This window comes from Sorex araneus, chromosome X (genome assembly GCF_027595985.1).
Source record: "Sorex araneus isolate mSorAra2 chromosome X, mSorAra2.pri, whole genome shotgun sequence".
NCBI lineage: Eukaryota > Metazoa > Chordata > Mammalia > Eulipotyphla > Soricidae > Sorex > Sorex araneus.
In genome coordinates this window covers 374,128,186-374,148,605 of record NC_073313.1, presented here as the reverse complement: position 1 = coordinate 374,148,605, position 20,420 = coordinate 374,128,186, and the positions used below count along the sequence as shown (strand labels likewise).

Sequence of the window (20,420 nt, the reverse complement as noted above, 5' to 3'; positions counted from 1 at the left end):
AGAGGTCTGCTGCTCATCGCGGTCTGCTCGCCTGGGTTTGCCAAGTTCCAACTTGACAGGGCCAGGCCCTCTGTGACCTCTGTAGACGCTTTCCCATGTGGAGTGTGAGTCTGACTCGAGGGTTGATTTATAAAGTCGCGAGTCTAAAGTACTTGACTTACCAGTTCAGAACCTGGGTTTAGTGCATAAGAAAATAAATAGAAATCAATTCTTGACTGGGACCTGGGGCTGTTTGGGTTGGCTCTGGGTGCAGGGATGAGGGGTGTGGGGAGGCCAGCGTTGCCCATGGCCAGCCCTCAGCCCTAGAGAGGAGCACCTCCTCGGGGCAGGACAGAGGCCAGCTCCTGAAGGGACAGGGGCTGAGCTGCAGGAGATGAGTGCTGCCCAGGGCTCAAGCCCGGGTCAGTGGTGGCACACACTTAGCAGGGCACTTCCACCTGCCCCACGAGACAGCAGAGCCACACCTCCCGCGCACCACCAGCTTTCGCTCGCCTGATGGGTCAGGGCTGTTTCCACGCTTACACATTTCTCTCCTATACGCTTCTCACGCCACCTCGATGCTCAGGGAAAACAGACTGGGTTTCTGTCCCATGTAGCGGTGGTACTCCAGTGCACTGTTCCACACAGAACTTTTATTTGAGTCCGTGCCCATATTCTCAGGGCTCACTGCCAGCGCTGGGCACTGGGAGAGCTAGGAGCATCGTCACCACCTCGTCTCTCTTCACACTACTTCCTGAGACGTCTCTCCATATGCCCGTGTGCTTAACCAGTATTGTAGGGAGACCTGCTGTATATTCACTAACACATATTTGAAGGGTTTAAAAATCCTGATTTGTTACCTCCTCATGGTCAAAGAAATCAGGAATGAGAACTACAGAGAGATTCCAACTAGCTTTGCTTTATGCACTCTTTCTTCCTTTCAACCCTTAGAGAACCTGTGTGCGTGTGCGTGTGTCTCTGTATCTGTACAGTGTGTGTCTGTGTGCATGTGTCTTTGTATTTCTCTGTCTGTTTGCAAGTATACCCATATATGTGTGTGTCTATTTGTGCAAGTGTCTGTGTGTCTTTGTATTTGTATATCTGTTTGCATCTGTGTGTCTGTGCATGTATGTCTCTATGTGCATATGTGTATTGGCTTGGTTTCAGTTCTATCTCTTTTCTGAAAGTGTTCCTTTCACCAACATTTGGATCTCTCTCTCTCTCTCCCTCCCTCCCTCCCTCACTCCCTCCCTCCCTCTCTCTCTCCATAAATTTACCTCTAAACTCCTTTCAAGCTAAAACTGCAGAGAGAATCATAGAACTTTGCAAATAATAAATCACAAGAAGCTCAGCTCAGAACTGAACCAGAGGGATAGCTTTTAAGTAAATAACCGAGCACTTTGCAGGGCCACTTACTAATTAGCTAGGAACTTTTGCCTGGCTCCAGATCTCTGCCTGCAAATGAGGCCCTATTTGTGAGCCAGGCTCTTTCTCAAGATGCTGGAGTTTTGCCTGATCTGCCCCCAGGCAAGTTGTAAGGAGATAAAGGATCAGGCAGTGCTGAGACCCCAGTCCATACTAGTCACCAGACATCCACAACACTGGAATGCACCCCATCTTCCTGACATTGCCTCAGTGATGATCATGATTTTCTTCTCTCCAGCTCCCCAACTCACAGGTTGCTCCATATTTTATGTGAGAGCAGAAGTGACAGGCATAAAGCCTCAGTTTCTCAGCACCAACCAGCCAGCCCTGCCCTGAATGGTGTTGCCTTGTTTCTGAGTACCCCAGGGGTCATCACCATGTCAACACCTCTGGTTCCACAGAAGAAATGTAATGGTCTCTGTAACCCGTAGAGAATGTTTCAAGACAAGAGTCCTACCTTCCTTTTCCTCTGTCACCTATCCAACAAACTCCCCATGATTTCTCTGTCCTGAATCAATCACCCTTGCTCCACCAGCACTCCATTCTGGATGATCCATCCCTCCATGACCCCATCCCTCATCACCCCGTTCTTCATGACCCCATCCTTCAGAAGCCCCATTCTCCATGATCCATGATCCACGACCCCCATCTTCTATGACCTACTCTTCATGACCCCATCCTCCATGACCCCATCCTCCATGACCCCATCCTCCATGACCCCCATCTTCCATGACCCCATCCTCCATGACCCCATCCTCCATGACCCCCGTCCTCCATGACCCCATCCTTCATGACCCCATCCTCCATGACCCCCATCTTCCATGACCCCATCCTCCATGACCCCCATCCTCCATGACCCCCATCCTCCATGACCTCATCCTCTATGACCCCCATCCTCCATGACCCCCCATCTTCCATGACCACATCCTCTGTGACCCCATCCTCCATGACCCCATCCTCCATGACCCCCATCCTCCATGACCCCCATCCTCCATGACCCCATCCTCCATGACCCTATCCCCTATGACCCCATCCTCCATGACCCCATCCTCCATGACCCCATAAACCATGACCCCTATCCTCCATGATCACATCTTCCATGAACAGCTTCATCTATGACCTCCGTCCTCCAAGAACTTCCTCCTCTACGACCATACTGGCCTTGGCTACAGATCTGGGGTCACTGGTCTAAGTGGAAGGTGGGGCAGAATCTGTGTCCCTGTAGTTTCTCCAAGGAGGACTTTCCCTCCCTGTTCTGCAGACACAGAGTGATACATTATCACTGCAGAACTGTTTCTGATGAGGACAGATCAACAGTGAACTCCTGGCTCCACCAGCAGAGACCTGGCCATGGTGCCCACAGTCCTCCTGTGGAGGTCCCTGTCTCTGAGGGAGAAGATCTCATCTTTGTAGAGTTGTGACTAAAATGGCCTTCCATTGTGTGGTTTGAGAACCCAGGAAACCATGCAATGCAGGAAAAGAAATTATAGGTTTGATCAATTTTGTTGATTTAAACATGAGTTATCACTACAGCAGGTAGGGAATTTGTCTTGCATGTGGCCAGCCCAGGTTCAATGCCCAGCACCCCACATGGTCTCCTGAGCCCTGCCAGGAGTGAGCCCCTGGCACTGCCACATGTGTTAAAAACACTAAACCAAGGGGCTGGAGCAATAGCACAGTAGGTAGGGCATTTGCCTTGCATGCAGCCCGGCTGACCCGGGTTTGATTCCCAGCATCCCATATGGTCCCCCTGAGCACCACCCAGGGTAATTTCTGAGTGCAGAGCCAGGAGTAACCTCTGTGCATCACCAGGTGTGACCCAAAAAGAGAAAAAAAAAAAAAAAGAAAAAAAAAACACCAAACCAAAATAAAAAGTGGTTCATGTCCATGTCAAACCTAATCCTTTTTCAGCATGACTTTTAATTCATTTTAAAGTACTGTGTTTCAGATCCCCTTCAAATATTGTTGAAAGGCATTGTTCACAATAGCCAAAATCTGGAAACAACCTGAGTGCCCTAAAACAGATGACTGGTTAAAGAATCTTTTGTACATCTACACAATGGAATACTATGCAGCTGTTAGGAGAGATGAAGTCATGAAATTTGCTAATAAACGGATAGACATGGAGAGTATCATGCTAAGTAAAATGAGTCAGAAAGACAGGGACAGACATAGAAGGACTGCACTCATTTGTGGAGTATAGAATAACATCACATGAGGCTGACACCCAAGGACAGTAGATACAAGGGCCAGGAGGATTGCCCCATAGCTGGAAGACTGTTTCATGAGTGGAGGGGAGAAGGCAGATGGAATAGAGAAGGGATCACTGAGAAAATGATGGCTGGAGGAACCAGTCGGGATGGGAGATGTGTGCCGAAAGTAGATAATGGACCAAACATGATGACCTCTCAGTGTCTGTGTTGCAAGCCATAATGTCCCAAAGTAGAGAGAGTATGGGGAATACTGTCTGCCATGGAGCCAGGGGGAGGGTGGGAAAGGGGGGTATACCCGGGATATTGGTGGTGGGGAATGTGCATTGGTGGAGGGATGGGTGTTTGATCATTGTGAGATTGTAACCCAAACATGAAAGCTTGTAACTATCTCACTGTGATTCAATAAAATTAAAACATTTTAAAAAATATATTGCTGAAAGGTAAAAATTGGGACTATGTGGATCCCCCTGACTACCAAGTCCAGGGCTCTCCTGGGCAGAGTGAGATTCCCAGGTAAGCTGACTTCAATCTGTCCCATTTCAGACCTCAGAACAAGTCCCAGGACAAGTACTGCCCCTTCTACTGACTAAAATACTTGACTTCCCATGGTTTAAACAAGGAACACCACTACCAAGATCCGTGGCACTTTTTATCAGGGCCAGCGGACACATCACACCTGGATGCCTGCCAAACTGAGAAAAAGCTCTTTTCTAATTATGATTAGAAGCTCCTCAGGGGTTGAGGAGAGAAATTCCAGCTAGCTTGGTAAAGAACAAAGCACAGTAAATGGATGTCTGAGATAGGCTTATTTTCACCCTTGGAAAAAAATTAACTTCTACTTGTTTTTTTTCAACTGTCATTATTAAGAAAATAAGACATGCTATAAAATGCTGAACAAAGGACACCTTGCTGCATAAGCAACATTCTAACACATGAAAATCTTGCATTTTATCTGAATAACATAGTATAAGCACTGCTGTTCTAAAATCATAATTCTAGTGACTGAATCATATTCTAGTGTTTCCCAATACTTAAACAAAATTTATATCTTTGAATAAAACTACACAATATCTCAATGGAAGGAATACAACCTATGCCTTGACATTTAGAAAATAATATTATTTCCCTACATTTAAGCCAATAAAGGCTGGTTTTCCCCTATGCTTCACATACTCTGAACTTCATCAAGTATATTAGCACAGACCAGCGTCTCTCATTTACAAACCTCCTCTGCTCAGCAGACTAGCAGACACTCACAGGGCAAGGCCTCCGTGTCAGGCTCAGGACAGGACGTCCCGGCCGTCATTCCCGTCCTCTAGCTGGGTGCCCTGCATTCCCAGAGACTCGAGTTTATTTTAAACTCTATCCTTTCCCACGTTCCATTTCTCTGCAATAACGTGCATGAAATTGTGAAAACAAGAGCAGAGCAGCGTTGCCTTTTGGAAGGACGGGCGGTGGCGGGGCGGCTCCAGTTTGTAGAGCGGGTATTTCTCCTGTGTGCGTTCGGTGGGAATGAAGTGAGAGGACTGTTTTAGAGCAATAATCAAGGGACTGAAACCAGGCACAGAGTCAAGCCTGGCTTGGCCTGTCATGGGTCCCTTCCACCCTCAAGCACATGCCACAGGGGTGCGAATCTGTCTCTGTGGATGGGGCCTTGGGCATGTGGAGAGAACAGCAAGTGACAGACAGGTGACACCTCTCAGCCATGAGGCAGGAGAGGCACCGCGCCCCACAGGAGCATGCAGGGCTGTTGGGACAAGGTGCCTGGTGGGCGAGTGGCCTGCAGCGTGTCGGAGACCATGGGAATCCACATCATCTCAGCTGTGTTTCGCAGATGGATCTCAGGAGGTGCTGACGTGGCAGAGCTAGCAGGCCTCAGGCAGCCGGGCTCTCATGATTCCCAAGCTAAGGCATACAAGCAGAGGGACACAGCTCGATTCTGGGCTGCATCTCAGCGCCCCGAGTGGAGGCTGGCCTGCAGGCAATAGGCACACGTGCCAAGGGGTCGGGCACAGCTCGCACAGCTCTTAGGGGCTGTCCTGAGATGAAGGGAAATGGGAGCCTTCCTCAGCCCGAGAGTGCTGGTGCCTCCTACGGGACAGCTGGCAGGCCCAGGTGTTCTTCAGTGAGGACAGAAAGACACAGGACCAGAGCACAGGGGCCCTGAGAAGAGCCACTTCAGCAGACCTGAAAACTGAACACGCGGGGCACCTCAGGAAACAGGCACAAAGACTATGAGGAGATACAGGGTTCCCCACAGAAATACCTGGCACAGTGATCACAGAGTGATGGCACATCGATCCCTGTGATGAACACAGTGATCCAGATGCACAGTGACCCCCAGATGATACTGACAGTGACCCCCAGGTGAGGGCACCATGGTCCCAGGTGCTTCACACAGTGCTCCCAGGTGCTGCACACAGTGCTCCCAGGTGCTGCACACAGTGACCCCCGAGTGGTCATCCCCAGTGATGCATGCAGTGTTCCAATTGCACAGTGATCACAGGTGATGCACAATGATTCCCGGGCTATTCACAGTTGTTCTGGGTGAGTGGCAGAGTGATCTTAGGTTATTTACATAGTGATTCCTGGGTGATTCACATGGTGGCCCCCAGGTGAGCACAGTGATCCCTGGTGAGTACACAGTGATCTGTAGCTCTCGGGGGGATTCCTAAGTGAGCACATAGTGATCCCTGGTGAGCAGCACTGTGAAGCTCCTGTGCTCCCACTTGCGTGTTCCAGAACGCAGCAGTCTATTGGTTAAAAGAAAGAAAAAAGAAAGTCTTCTGGTGACTCTAATGGACCTGTGGTGGTCCTGTCCCCTGGTGCCTTCGGGACCAAAAGCTGTTTCCCCGGGCGAATGGGATGGAAGAACAGGTCGACAGGCTGGTGGCCAGTGACAACTTTGTAGAGACCACAGTGCTTCGTGCAGGGTGAGGAGACAGGGATAGAACGAATCGATGCAGTAAACGGTCAACAGACAGAGGGTCAGGCACAAACGAGAGGTTCAACACAAGCTCCAGGGAGTTGGTAGTGTCCCTGGGGCACTACAGTGGCTCCTGAGGGTGGCCGCAGGTGATAGGCAATTCCACTAACATAAGCTCTCTGCGGGGAGGGAGTCAAGCCAGAGTCAAGCCAGGGCAGCAATCGCGCCTGTTAACTGCTATTACTCAGCAAGTCTGTTCACCGAGCTACAGCGATTACAAAGGATGGGGAGATGGCACCCCTTGTGGTGCGGTCCTTCCCCATCTCTGGAGCCAGGTCTCCGAAGCCCTCTCACCCAGAGGAGAATCCCCGAGGACTCCCCAACGGGTGGCACCAAGTAGGCAGCTCAGGAGTGCCAGCAGGGACTCCAACAGGTGACCGTACCAGTGACACTGCAGAAGCTGAGGTGGGGTAGAACCCAGATAGGGCTTGGCCGCCCAGGAGTGGAGAAAGTGTCGAGCTTGGGACTCTCACCCAGGCACACGTGGCTGGAGCACAGGAAACCCGGGACTAGACAACGGGAACTGCTGGGGAACAGACAGGAGGCCCAGCGACAGTACAGTGTGGGAATCGCGCCCGCGTGGACGGCTGTGGCCAGAGACTGGAGAAGTGGACTCAGGAGGGAGCAGCACAGGGACAGGGCCCCGCCACAGATTGTGCAGGACCAGACAGGGAAGTTGTTCATGGGACAGGACAGGGAGCTTGTTCACGGCCCAGGCAGCATCAGAGACAGGATCTGGTCATCGTTCACGGGTAAAGGAGAGGCCTGGACATCTGGGAAGGGACATGGAACCATCTACCTTTTCTGTACAATAAACTAATTTTCTGAATTTTTATGCAAATTTTTCATACAATTCTCAAGAACCCACCAGCCCAGGAAAATCCGCTTTTGCGCTAACACCAGGAAGTGGCTAAAGGTGAACAAATTGTCCTCTGTGGCTCTGGCACATCACTGAGACCACCGGTGTCTCAAGGTGCCTCGGCACTAAGAGGACTTCAGTGTGCATACAAACATCCTGTGTGCCACACTGGTGCACTGGCTGGCCACCTTGATACATACTCAACAGAGTAAGAGACCCGGAATTAAAGGTGTGAAGTTACCAACAGACCACAGAGCGGTGGGCATACAGTCAGGTTCAAACCCGGACTGTCACAGTGCTGATAGCAAATCGTTGTGTCACATGTTGACCACTGAGCACGGCACCCAGAGGGCTCTGGCCCAGAGCCTGAGGCAGAAGAGGGTCACTGAGGAGAAGGGCTGCCCTGCCCCCATGGCTTTCAGCTCACTGCTCCCCAAGGCTTTGGAACCCCACAGCTCCTATTCGGGAATTCTGGCTCGCCCCTGGCCAGCCCAGTGGTGTCAGGGGTAGCCCCACCTCTCAGCTCATCTTGCACAGTAGCACTGTGCTTATTCAGTTCTGAGGTTTTTGAAAGCTCCCGGCAAACCAGGAGGCCGAAATGTGCAGGTATTTCTATGTTACGGAAGTTATGGCATTTTCACCCATCAAGTAAAATTGTTGCTTACCATCTTAACTACTGTGAAATAACTCTATGAGGTTTAGACTTTTGCCCTTATTATTAACTTAATACTTTCATCACTTTTTCTTAGTGTTTATATATTATGTACAAATCCTACTTCTGCTTACCCTGTGATCAACATGAATTCAGAGACACCTGATGGAAAACTCAGTCTACAGCTATTCAAATGCCCCAAGGACTGCATCTACGTGGGGCCCACAACCAAAGTGGGAAGAACTTTCCCTGTGTGGAAGCCACACAGCATCTGTGGCCCATGTCATCAGGACAGGGTGGTCTTCACCAGCAGCACCCTGGGCACACCTGGTCTCTCCTGACCCAAGAAGAGTGGATTCACTCGAGACTAATTCATGCTCCAAACTTGCATGGCCATCTGGGTAGCTCTCCCAGTGACCTCATTAAATATGTAAGCAGGCAGCTACGGGTTACTGACCCATTCAGGCAACCCAGCTGAACACAGCTGAAGTCTCCTTTCTCCCTCATCAGGACTGAGGGTGTCCCATAAGAACCAGTGTCTGCATAGGCGGCTCTGTTTTCACTGTTGTGATAATAAAAATATAATTACAAAATAACATACACAGGATATAAAAACATAGAGGAAAGCCAAACACAACAACCACCTGCCAAGCTTGAGCCTGGAGAGGAGCCCCAGGATGCCAAGAGGAGACCCCAGCCTGGCAGCCACATTAGCAACACTCTAACCAGCATGCAAACACTTTGAAAACTCCAGCAGCAATCATCTGTATATGCATGCAGACATGTGGTCTGTTTAGACGTTTCTCCCCACTGTGTGCCAGGGACTCAACAGCACGGCACGGGAAGCCTGGGCTCGGCTCATCGAGCTCTCTGCCCTGGGAATCATGTATTTTCGAAAGTAATGCATAGACTTCTAACATACCTTTCACTGACTTCCTGATGTTTGTGTCTTCCATAGCCACGGTACAATGAGCACAACCATGAGCATACTGTGGGTTTGTCTGGATTGTGTGCTTCAGAGAAGCCAAACACAACAGTCACCCTCCCTGGCTCCTCACTGGCCAGGAGCCCTGGGCCCAGGGCCCCTCCAAAACCCCGCATTGTTGCTGTTTCTTTGCTTTCCTCCCAACTCGAGCAGTGACTTGCTTGCACAAGGGAACCCCACAGACACATAAAAATGGGAGCATTTTAGCAGCAACCCTCAGGACTGAGAGCAGGAGTCCTGGCAAGCGATGTCATCTGGGTCAGACTGGACCCAGGTGGGATCTGGGAGACAGAGCTGGACACAAACAGCAGAAGAGCCAGGGGTGGTCCCCAGAGGAAAGACTGATAGGAGACTACCGGGCTGGAAACTCCAAGACTTCAGGTACTAGTATGAGAAAAGGTGAGAGGAGACTCCTGCCTGTGGAAGGGTTAAGAAACTCCTGCTCGGCCATGACGGGGCTCGCCTGGGGAGCCAGCACCTGGGTGGTCCTAAGCGCCTGGCTCAGCTGCTCAGTTTTAAGCACCTTTGCATGACCAGAAGAATCAAATTTTCTCTGAAGGCTGCAACTCTAAGCCAAAACATAAATACAGTTCCCAGGAAATTGATCAATTTCCTATAAAAAACAAACAGAGAAGCCAAACATTAGGCGTGAGAAACAGCAGAAATGAGCAGACTGCTAGGAATTAGACTTAGAAGGACTTGTGTTATTAAACTGGATATCAGCTATAAAATAACTATAGTTTCAGAAATCATGGAGAAGCTCATAAAAATAAGCAAGAACAAGAGACCAAAAAGGAGGCACATTTGTAATGAATCTAGTACAACTTCTATAAGAAAAATATAATCAATACGTTATGCATAATTACATATATTGTGCTACACATAGACCAATTGAAGACAAATCAGAAAAAAAGATGGTATAAGTAAATTATTCAAAATACAATCTGATGAGACAAAGATATAAAATCAGTGTATGAAGTTTCATACACAGAACAAATAAAGAAGCTATGGTACATATACACAATGAAATACTATTTGGCTGTAAGAAAACATGAACTCATGCAATTTGCTGATACATGGATGGATCTGGAGAGGATCATGCTGAGTGAAATGTGACAGAAGGGGAGGGACAGACGGAGAAAGATCTCACTTATATGAGGGATATAAAGAAACTTAGTAGGGGACACTCCACAATGGCGGCCAGGCTCCCATCCAGACTTCACTGCGCAGGGTGAGCTCCATCCAGAAACTAATCTGCTGAAAAACTCAGGTATGTGGGTTTTGTGACTGAAATCTCCAGGCTTTCATGGAGTCGGGATGGGATACCTCACCCCATCTCCCTGTATTTCCGGAAGCCCCAGCAGTCACACACACACCCCTCCCCAAGCTGCCACCCAGTTAAAAATTTTACTCCAGGGGCTGGAGTGTTAGCACAGCAGGTAGGGCATTTGCCTTGCATGCGGCCGACCCGGGCTCGATCCCTAGCATCCCAAATGGTCCTCCAAGCACCACCAGGAGTAATTCCTGAGTGCATGAGCCAGGAGTAACCTCTGTGCATCTTCAGGTGTGACACAAAAAGCAAAATAATAATAATAATAATAATAATAACTCTAGCTGTATCATCCCATTAAAAATTTTGGACTTCCTGGAGCAGCATCTCAAACTCTACAACACTGATAAACCAGGAGTGGCACACCAAATTGGGTGGGATGTACTGTAGAAGGCACCCAATCTTTTTTATTAGTGAATCACCGTGGGGGTACATACAGATTTATACGTTTTTGTGCTCATGTTTCCCCCATACAAAGTTCGAGAACCCATCCCTTCACCAGTGCCCATTCTCCACCACCAGTAAACCCAGCATCCCTCCCACCCTCCCCAATCCCATCTCCCCCCCCACCCCACACTGCCACTATGGCAGGGTATTCCCTTTTGTTCTCTCTCTCTGATTAGGTGTTGTGGTTTGCAATAAGGGTGTTGAGTGGCCATTGTGTTCAGTCTCTAGTCTACATTCGGCATGCGTCACCCATCCCCTGCATGACCTCCAACCACATTTTACTTGGTGTTCCCTTCTCTGAGTTGCCCAGAATGAGAGACCAGCCTCCAAGCCATGGAGACAGCCTCCTGGTACTTATTTCTACTATTCTTGGGTGTTAGACTCCTATTCTATTATTCTATATTCCACAGATGAGTGCAATCTTTCTATGTCTGTCTCTCTCTTTCTGACTCATTTCACTTAGCATGATACTTTCCATGCTGATCCACTTATATGCAAACTTCATGACCTCATTTTTTCTAACAGCTGCATAGTATTCCATTGTATAGAGGTACCAAAGTTTCTTTAGCCAGTCATCTCTTCTATGGCACTCAGGTTTTTTCCAGATTCTGGCTATTGTAAACAGAGAAGGCACCCAATCTTGACTGACAAAATATAAACACAGAAGGCCTAACCTGCAACATCTTAGAATCTCTTATACAAGGACTTAGTGGCTCCATGGTGAGATGCAACAATCTTCACTAACTTTTTTTCTAAGGAAACATTTTTTGATTATTCTGTTAGCAAATTATTGATAACAAGCAATATAAAATAAATTATTGAGGGCCTGCTATGGGGGCTGTCTATGGGGTGGTTGAGAAAACTACAGCTAATGGTGGTGGGAAGGTACAAAGGTGGTGGAATTAGTGTTGGACTAGTGAATGCCCAGAACAAATCGCCATGAACAACTTTGTAAACCACGTTATTTATGTAAAGTGCAAGGGAAAAATTGAAAAAAAAAGAGAGATATAATAGGGGAATAACTAATGCCCAAAGACAATAGAAACAGCAGGAGAACTGGTCCATACCAGGAAGCTTGCCAGTTATGGGGGATGAGGGGTGGACAGGTCAGGGGAAGGAACACTACAACAGTGATAGAGGGAAAGGTCATTCTGGATCAGGACTAGGTTTGAAGGGAGGTAAAGTGACACAGTCGATGTCTTATCAATAACAGTACTGTAAACCACAGTGCCTAAAAGGGGGGGGGGATAAGAAAAAAGGAAAAGAAAGTGCCTGTCATGGAGGCAGGCTGGGGGATGAGAGGAAAACGGGGACACTGGTGGAGGAAGGATTGGTGTTGGAACATTGTACGCCTGAAACTCAGTTATGAGTAACTGTGTTACTTTGTAATTTGTGGTGATTCAATTTAAAAAAAAAAAATTTGAATGAGTGTTTCAAATGGAAAAAGAAGACAGAATGGGGCGGGAAGGTAGTGCAGGGGTAAGGTACTCACCTTGTGTATGGCTGACCGTGGCTCAGTCCGTGGCATACCACAGCCTCAGAGCTGCACAGATTTGTGGTTGGTCCCACTGGTCTTTATCCTTTTCCAGTACCTGGCCGTCGTGATTACTAGAGCTTTATAGTATTGTTTCAAGCTTGGTAATGAGATAATTCCCAATTTCTGATTTCTCAGCATGGCTTTGGCTATTTGGTGTGTTTTATGATTTCATACAAATTTTGTTATTGACCTTTCTAAGTCCTTGAAGGATTCTATCAGAATTTAGATGGGGATTGCATTAAGTCTAGGTATAGATAGGATGGTCATTTTGACAATATTGATTCTTCCGATCCATAAGCATGGGATATTGTTTCATTTTCTAAGGTCTTCTTCTATCTCATAATGACATTAGTTTTGTATACATGGTATACATCTCTGACATCTTTTGTTAAGTTTACTCCTAGGTGCTTAAGGTTTTTGGCACCATTTTTAATTTTTATTCTCTTATCAGTGTATTTTGAAGAACATCTGTTATTGATTTTGATAATGTGTACATATCAAGTTTTCCTTTGGTGGATTGTGTTTCTGATGTTTCACTTAAGAAGTCATTACTGAACCCAAGGTCATAAAGATTTTCTCAAATTTTTTTTACAGTTTTCTAGCTTTAGTTTACACGTTAAGTCTATAATCCATCAATTTTTGTACCTGACAGAAAAAATAAATCAAAATTTCCTTTCTATTATTTAATATTTTTATAGTTTAGATAGCATAGTTACAATATTATTGGTGTTTGTGGTTTTGATATGCAAAGTTTCAACACCTTCATAGTCAGCAAAGTGCTCAAGGACCCCTCTCCTACCACATCCTTGCCTCACCTCTACAACCCTTTCCTTCTCTCTCCCTTCCCCTGAATTTTGTGATCTAAGGTCAACCACTTGTCTTGATACTGTCTGTTCCCAGATTTTGTTTTTCTATATATCACAGGTGGATGAGATCATCTGGCATTTGTCCTTATCCCACTGATAAAGTTCACTTGACATGGTGCCCTCCAGCTCATCCTCACTGCAGCAAACTGAAGCTTTCATCTTTCCTTATAACTGAGTAATATTCCATTGGTGTATACCACAACTCCCTTATCCATTTATCTGTCATGGCACATTTGGGTTGTGTACCAAAGGCAACTTCCTGTATCTATGACCAACTGAATTTCAACAAAGGAGCTGGGTATAAGTAAAGACAGCCTCTTCAACAAATGGTGCTAGAAAACTGGATGATCACATGTAAATTAAAAAAAAAATGAAGCTGGATCCAAATCTCACATCTTACACAAATCAATCCAAAGGGGACTGAGAGCAGACCAGAATCCATAAAACACACTGAGGAAAATATAGGCAGAACAACACTCCAGGCTTTGGGTCTCAAAGGTATTTTAATGATATGACTTCACTGACAAAAACAATAGAAACAAAAATAAACAAATGAAGCTACATCAATTTAAAAAATTCTGCATGACAAAAGAAACGTGGGCTAAAACAAAAAGATAACCCACAGAATGGGAGAAAATATTTGTACTCAATACATCAGATAAAGGGCTAATATGCAAGGTATATGAAGAACTCACAAGGATAAACAAAACAACCCAAACCCTATCAAATAATGGAGAGAGAAAATGAATAGACACTTGTCTTGCAGAGAATGAGGATGGCCGATAGGCACATGGAAAGTGCTCATCATCTCCTGCTACCACAGAAATCCAAATCAAGACAATGAGATGCCATCTCACACCAGTGAGAACGGCACATGTTCAAAAACTGGGAACACGCTACATGGAGCAGCTGCCACGGGGAGCCCTGAACAAGTAGGGCTGAGGAAAACATCACCCGAGGGCCATGAAGCCAGGGGGAATGGACACATCACCTTCCATTCCCCACCCGACTCCTGCGACAGTGCTGGGGGCCACGGGGAGCATGTCTGACGAGAGGTCATGCTGTCTGCCCTCGGAGTGAGCACACTGCCCTGAAGTGCGGGTGCACCAGCCACAGGGACAGGCGAGGACAGTGAGCAGGGTCCAGACCACGCTGCTGTGATCTCTGTGTAGACGTGGAGAGAAAATGCAACGGGCACAGCAGGAGGGAGACGAGCGTGGGGAGGATGAAGGGCATGCCGTCTGCACGGGGCCTCTGCCTTTGTGGAAATCGGCCCGTGTGTCAAGGTTCACCAACTGTTTTGGCTTTTATCATCTATCCAGAAGCTGCAGCCCCCGTTTCTTTTGCCCCTTTTAGTCCCTGACCCTCCAGATTGAGTTGCTTTCTTAAGTTTTTCAATTCTTTTGCCAGGCTGTAAATTTTATGTATTTTCAAAGAAATTTGAATTTCCTCTTCCTCTTTAGGGTAAGTTTTATTTTTCCCATTATTACCTCTTTCCTTCCAAAGTCCCTGTTAATTTGATTCTTAAAATGTACTTTATCAGGGGATATGTGTTGCAGGAAGCCCACAGAGCTTCCTTGGCCTTCAAGATATGCAGAACGGAACTTTGGGGGATTAAAGGCAAGATCACCTCACGGGCTGTCCGCTCAGACAGAAAACAGGAATGCCAGGCTAGGGCACCCCTCTCTGATGTACAGTATAAAATTATGAAAATAATGGCATCAAACACAAAGCAATAGGAGGGCTATAACATGTATTTTTATTGTGTTTACAAATTCACTTGATATCAGCCTAAAATAAAGCTATTACTTAAATATGTTTGATGTAAGTCTTAAGGTAACCACAAAACAAAGATCTACATTAGATACACAATAAAGAAAAAAGAAAGTACCAGAGTGATATTGCAATGGGTAGGGTGCTTGCTTTGCATGCAGCCAACCTGGGTTCCATCCCCAGCATCCCCCCCAGTTCCCTGAGCCCAAAGTAATTCCTAAACACAGAGCCAGGAGAAACCCCAGAGCATTTCCAGGTGTGGCCTGAAAACAAAACAAACAAACATTAAAAAAAAAAGAAGAGGAATAATTATAGCTTATAAAGTTATAAAACTACCAGAACATGAATAAAATGGCAATAGTAAGTTCATACCTTTCAATAGTTACTTCAGATGTGAATGGGCTAAGTTCACCAATGAAAAGAGAAAAGGGAGTTGATACGGTTCTTACAACATCCAACCACATGCTGCCCTCAAAAGACCTGACTGAACTATAAGAACACACATGAACTGTCAGTCTAGGGATAGAAAGGGTATTCCATGCAAGAGGGAACCAAAAAAAGAAGCACAGCTCACTCCTACCAGACAAAGCATTATGCCAAGAACTGCAACAAGACAAATGTAAAGATAAAGATTTGAATTAATCACAAGGAACTACTAATTGCAAACATTAATATACTCAACATCGTGTACCAAACATATAAAGCAAGTACTAGGAGATCTAAATGGAGACAGAGAGCAGTACAACAACTGGGAGGAGATAATGCGAAATCATTTCAATAATCAGGAAACAGTGGACTTTTGAATTGTGCATTAGACCAGATGGACCAACACATATTTTCCACAGCAGCAGTGGGGAACACGTTCTTCTCAAGTACAACATGAAGTATTCTTAGGGTGGACCTAAATATTCAGACCAATACGTTAAGTAACAAAGCAAGTTTTAATAAATTTAAGAAGACAAATCATATCAGGCATCTTTTCTAACCACATTATGAAACTAGAAATCAATTTCATGGGGAAAAAGTAAGAATTCTCAACATATGGAAATTACATAACATGCTCACATATCACCAGCACACAGAAAACAAGTGCACAGGTGAATGCCTTCCAAGATGAAGAATAAACAAGAACATCCACTCACCACTTCTAGCCAATGTGTCACTGGAAGCACCACCAGAGGAATTGGGCAAGGAAAATAAATAAAAGTTAGCCAAAAGTGGAAAGAAAAACGCAAAATTATCTCTCTTTGTAGAAGACATACTATATATAGAAAATTTTAAATGTCTATCAATGGCTAAAGGGATAAAGGTATTTTTGAAATTAAGGAGAGTGTTTTCCACCTGGACCTCCATACAGATCCACACACCAGAGAAATATTGTTAGCCTTACCAATGTAAGAAATTCTTCCATTTTTGACAACATGAATAAACTCTGAGAACGATAAATACTGTATGATCTCACATATATGTAGAATCTGCAAAATCCAAACTTAAGGAAACAGAGCGCAAGATGGTAGTTTCCAGAATGGGGCAAATTAAGAGATGTTGGCCAATGGTACAAACTTCAAATTACAACAGAGATGGAAAGGCTAGTACAGCAGGCAAGCAGGTACAGTGGTACAATGCTTGCTTAGCACGTGACTGAGTGGAGTTTGATCCCTGGCATGTATGTGGTCCCCCATCAATGCCAGGTGCAAATCCTTTCCCATATCACTGTATCACTGTCATCCCATTGCTCATCGATTTGCTCCAGTGGGCACCAGTAACGTCCCCATTGTGAGACTTGTTGTTACTGTTTTTTTTTTTTTATAGTGCTTTCTTTGTTGCTACTGTTTTTGGCATGTCGAATACGCCACAGGTAGCTTGCCAGGCTCTGCCTGGGAGGAGGATCTATGCAGACGAGACACTCTCAAAAATACTTCCCCCCAAAAATTAAATATCCTTTAAGGAAAGAAATAACTAAAATCAGGCATGAAAGATATATAAAAATTTTATATATGTTATACATTTATATGTAATAAATATATTTACATATTATAAATTATATAAACAATAAAATATATCTAAATTGGTTTATATATTAATGTTATTGTTATATAATGTTACATATATTATTTATGAAAGTTTATATTGTAATGTATTATTTATTATTATGTAGAAATATATGATATATCTTACAAACATATATCTTATATATAACATATATATAAATTCTGTCATCTATGTACAAGCTGGTTACTATGTGGGAAAGTAATGTGTTATAGACTTGATATTTGCAAGAGTAGAACTTACATATTTTTATCAAAAGAAAGAAATATGATATAAAGGATATATTCATTAAGTTGGTTGGAATCCTTTATAATGTTTACATTTATAAACTACTCAGCTTCTACCCTTTAAATATTTTATGATTTTGTCAATGATACCTCAATAAAGCTAAAAAAAATAGTGGTAGAAAAGGTTAGGGAATTCAGTAATAAAGGTGGGTTTTAACCCAGACCAACCACAGACCTACTTGAAACAAATTTTTAAAAGATAAGAAAAAACCAATCAAGACATTAACAGCATTTTAAACATATTTATTTAGGGAGAATGGAACCATGTTAATAGAAATTGTTTTTACTGCTAGAAATGAGCAAGCTTCCCCTCATAAAAAAAGAAATAGATTCACTTTCCAGTGCATGGTTGTTTAGCTTTTGTAACAGTATGCTTCTATTGTATATGTGAACCCTGAGTATCTGAAGACTATTTTTAAAGGTTCACATACTCATTAAATAGTATTTTAATACCCAATGTAAGATAATTTATTCTTCTCTAATCATTCTACAAATAGAAACATCAGAACTGGTATTTTGGCCTGGCCTGAGATAGTCCCAGGTTAGAATAAAGTTACCACCTAAATAATCAAAATAAGTTTAGTGGTGCTTGAAAAAAAAGCTAGGTATCATTATAGAGTAAATGTGATAAAATTAATACAAAGTATTTAAAGATACCAAGTCAGCCACTTATTTATGTATACTGAAAAACCTTATAGACAGAATCAAATTTTTGAAATGAGTATTTCTACACTTATATCAAACATCATATAAATGACAGTAAATACTTCCAGTATAGAAATAATTTTTCTGTAGTTCTCAAAGAAGTAAGTAATGTAAACTTGAAGAAAATAACACAAACATTAATTCATGGTAACATAGTTGGCTGGAAAAATGCCAGTTTGACCTCGAAGCTTTCCTTCCCACCAGTCAAAATGGGAATCTGTTTTTGATATAACAGTGATCTTGTCTCCAGCTTGAAAATTCAAATCCCCTGGCTGTTGTCCTTGAAAAGAGTACAGTGCTGTCACTTCTATGGGTTGACTTGAACAGCCTAAAACAAGAAGAGGTAGGTGAGTTGTCACTGTTTCAGAGAAAGGCAGGAACACTCCCAGGAGCAAGTGGAGGTCTCTTGCTGGTCGCTGGTCTCTGACGCCCAGGGAGGGGACCAGGCAGGGCCAGCCTGACTTCACCACATTAACAAACTTATTTTTTCCTTTTCGGAAAAGAGCAATTTTGGGGCAACAACATTTATTCCCTAAGTCCACAGAAATAAGACTGCCTACTATTATATTCTCTATGATGTATATAGCAAATGTTTGTGGTTCTAGCTGTTTTGATTTTAGTAACTATAAAATTTTTATGTTTTCCCCATTTTTATAGTATGGCCAGGACCTCCAAGAATCACAGTTACGAGAGAAAGACTGCTATTTATGCTCATGATTATGTTATTGAAAATTCCATTTAAAAAACAAACTCTATAGTCATCTGTTTTGAGGATTCCAGCTCAGATATATTATGCTATTTTAACAGGAATTTCCCCATAGCTTTTAGGGATGTTTTCATTTCTGTGCTCACTTGATCCTTTCTCTCAAAACAGAGATAAAATTCACACTAGCACATCAGAAAGGTTGTCTACAATGTCTTGAGTTTAATATATTATTGGAAAAATAGCTTTGAGAATTGATCCATCAGGTTAATAAAAGGAAATATATTCACAAGAAAATATGAAAAACTCGGCACTCCTGTGTACTCAGCTACATGGAACTTGATAATTTTGTTTCATAAAGTGCTGTACATAAATTAGACAATTAGATGCTTGGTGACTCTATCTAAGTGCAGGCAAATATATTAACAACATAAATAACTGAATTCTAACCCAGTGAGTTCGTTGAGCCCCTCAAGCTATACTAATCAATGATCAGGACTTGTTCTTGCCTGTCAGAAATGAAGTCAACATGTTAATGAAGCTGCATGGACTGAGCTGCTGGATTACGGCTTACACAGCTCCTTCCGAAAGTATGTGCCATCTGCTTCCTCCAGTTCTCCCAAGGAAAGAAGCCTCGTAATAATGGGTAATTGCATTAAATATAGTTGGCATAATTAATTTTTCTGTAATATACTTACAGAATATATTGTGCATATATTTACAGTTTGTACTAGCTTGCTGATGTTAAGGAGCTAGGCTGAAAAATGAGGATACTTGCGTATCGGGCTGGAGCAATAGCACAGTGGTAGGGCATTGGCCTTGCACGCGGCCAACCCATGTTCGATTCCTCCGTCCCTCTCGGAGAGCCCGGCAAGCTACCAAGAGTATCTCGCCCGCATGGCAGAGCCTGGCAAGCTACCCATGGTGTATTCGATATGCCAAAAAACAGTAACAATAATGAGAGACGTTACTGGTGCTCGCTCAAGCAAACCGATGAATAATGGGATGGCAGTGACAGTGACAGTGACTTGCGTATCTGCAAGCAAGCAAAGCCTGCCATGTGGCTCTAGGCACCTCAGGAACTGCATGAGCTCCAACAGCAGCATGAGCTGTGAGGTCACACTAAGCCCCATCAGTCTTCACTGTCACGAGATCAAAATGTGAACTGATGAAAGTGTAGGATAACATTGGGTTTGTCCTTTCAGCCTTGCCACAGGGAACTTAGTTTACCTTAGAGCAATGTCCTTTCTGTATGGACACAGGAAGACAGTTAATATTGTGCTCTGTAACTTGGGAGCTGATTGACTCCAATAATATTTACTCCCAGGCATCTGCTTTCTCAACTCAGTTGCCCTTAGTTCCTAGCACCCCAAAAGCAGGGTCCCAACGAGGGACGTAATGGACCCAGGGCAAACTGTGAGCTACCCTGGCATCGAGATGGGCCAGGCCAAAGCACCACAACACTCAACTATAAGTTGAGAACATGGTCATAGACAAATGCTGTCATGATCCAAAAGTAACGATGAGACTAGGACCCTGCTGGGGTTAGGATGACTAATCTGCCCTGAGGATTGTGATCTAGAAAATATAGTGAGATGTCCTCAGAAAGAACCAAACTTTAAGT

At 44.5% G+C, this 20,420-nt stretch overlaps 1 protein-coding gene across 3 annotated transcripts in view; it reads right to left on the bottom strand.

Moving 5' to 3' along the window:
* Positions 1-15,026: 15,026 nt before the first annotated feature.
* The window catches only part of SH3YL1 (SH3 and SYLF domain containing 1), a 40,973-nt gene continuing 35,579 nt past the window's right edge, over positions 15,027-20,420 (bottom strand). For 2 of the 3 annotated variants that reach the window (XM_055120495.1, XM_055120493.1), the window contains exon 10: positions 17,615-18,421. In XM_055120495.1, the coding sequence (XP_054976470.1) occupies positions 18,231-18,421 (191 nt within the window). In that variant the 3' untranslated portion in view covers positions 17,615-18,230. Of the gene's footprint in view, positions 15,316-16,194; positions 16,215-17,614; positions 18,422-20,420 lie in introns of those variants that run through there. The other variant, XM_055120494.1, reaches the window with a different exon arrangement.